The sequence below is a fragment of the Plasmodium cynomolgi genome, assembly GCF_000321355.1.
Source record: "Plasmodium cynomolgi strain B DNA, scaffold: 1064, whole genome shotgun sequence".
In the NCBI taxonomy this organism is placed as follows: Eukaryota; Apicomplexa; class Aconoidasida; order Haemosporida; family Plasmodiidae; genus Plasmodium; species Plasmodium cynomolgi.
This window is the reverse complement of record NW_004193154.1, coordinates 104-1,363: the sequence shown is the minus strand read 5'-3', so window position 1 is coordinate 1,363 and position 1,260 is coordinate 104. Positions and strand designations below refer to the sequence as shown.

At 25.2% G+C, this 1,260-nt stretch overlaps 1 protein-coding gene across 1 annotated transcript; it reads left to right on the top strand.

Annotated features, from left to right (window-relative positions):
• Window positions 1-103: 103 nt before the first annotated feature.
• Window positions 104-847, top strand: PCYB_006690 (hypothetical protein; the record flags this gene model as incomplete). Its single annotated transcript, XM_004228090.1, has 2 exons — window positions 104-121; window positions 248-847. 2 exons carry the CDS (start codon window positions 104-106, stop codon window positions 845-847), a joined length of 618 nt encoding a protein of 205 aa, XP_004228138.1.
• Between the last annotated feature and the right edge of the window lie 413 nt (window positions 848-1,260).

Here is a 1,260-nt window from a genome sequence, read left to right as displayed (position 1 = left end):
TTTTTTTCATATTATTCTATTTTTCAATATATCAATAAATAACTGCTAAATCAGTCAAATATGCTTCTATTGTATATATATCAATGTGTGACACTCACTTAAAATGGACAATATTCCAGGGGTATACTTTGATCTATTATAGTTATTATTATTTAATTTTAAATATGACTTTTCTAATAAATTTAATTTTATTATATTTTTTAATAAATATATAAAAATGTATATTTTCTTTCATTTGCATTCATAGGATGATTGTTTAGGATCACTACCAACAAAATATAATTACAGAAACTTTGATAATGGAATAGGATCATGTCCTGGAGATGTTGTTGGTATTTCATCTGGCATAACGGAAATATTTCGTCAATTCGGTTTAAATGAAATGATTTCTGATAAAATTCTAAGAGCTTTGTGTTATGTCTATGATAAGTTTAAGCGTAATCAGGTTGATGACAGTATCTGTGACTATTTGTATTATTGGTTAGGTGATAGGTTAATAAATAATTTAAAAAATAGATACGAATTTAATGTAGTTATTTATAGACTTTTTGATATATTTTATAAAAATAATAATTATCAGTTTTGTTTTCCTCGAAATACTGTTATGGATTTTGTATATTTTCAAAAAACTAAATTAAGTTTTGATTATTTTAAAGATTATGATAAATATATACTGGATTTAGCCAAACATAACCGCTCTTGTAAAAAGAATACATTGATTACTTTACAATATTTGTCGATAATTATAAGCAGTTATATAAAGAGTGTATTACAGAATATCATGAGAATAAATATTTTTGTAAACAATTTCGTTCTTATTATAAACCTGAGAAGCACGATGAATTAATTTCTTGGTTATACAAATTAAAACAAACTTTACCTGAACCCAATACCTTACCAAGCAATCCCGAGGACGTAGAACATCAAATAAAATTATCCTATAGTCCTGGAGGAGTAGCTCTAGAAACAGATGTGCAACAAAGACATGTAATAGCACCACTAGAACATGTAAAAAACCCAATATCATTAGGACATAATTTAGTTTATATAAATCCTGGAAAAAATATTACTTCGGATGATAAAACCACTTCTATAACATCTAAAAGTATCAATAGTGCTGTCTCAGTTGCTGGAATTTTAGTCCCTTCTTATCTAGCGTACAAAGTAATTATAAATCAATAATCAAATATAATACTTTACATCTAATTAAATTCGCTCATTTTTAAATAAAAATAAAATACATATGCATAATACACATAA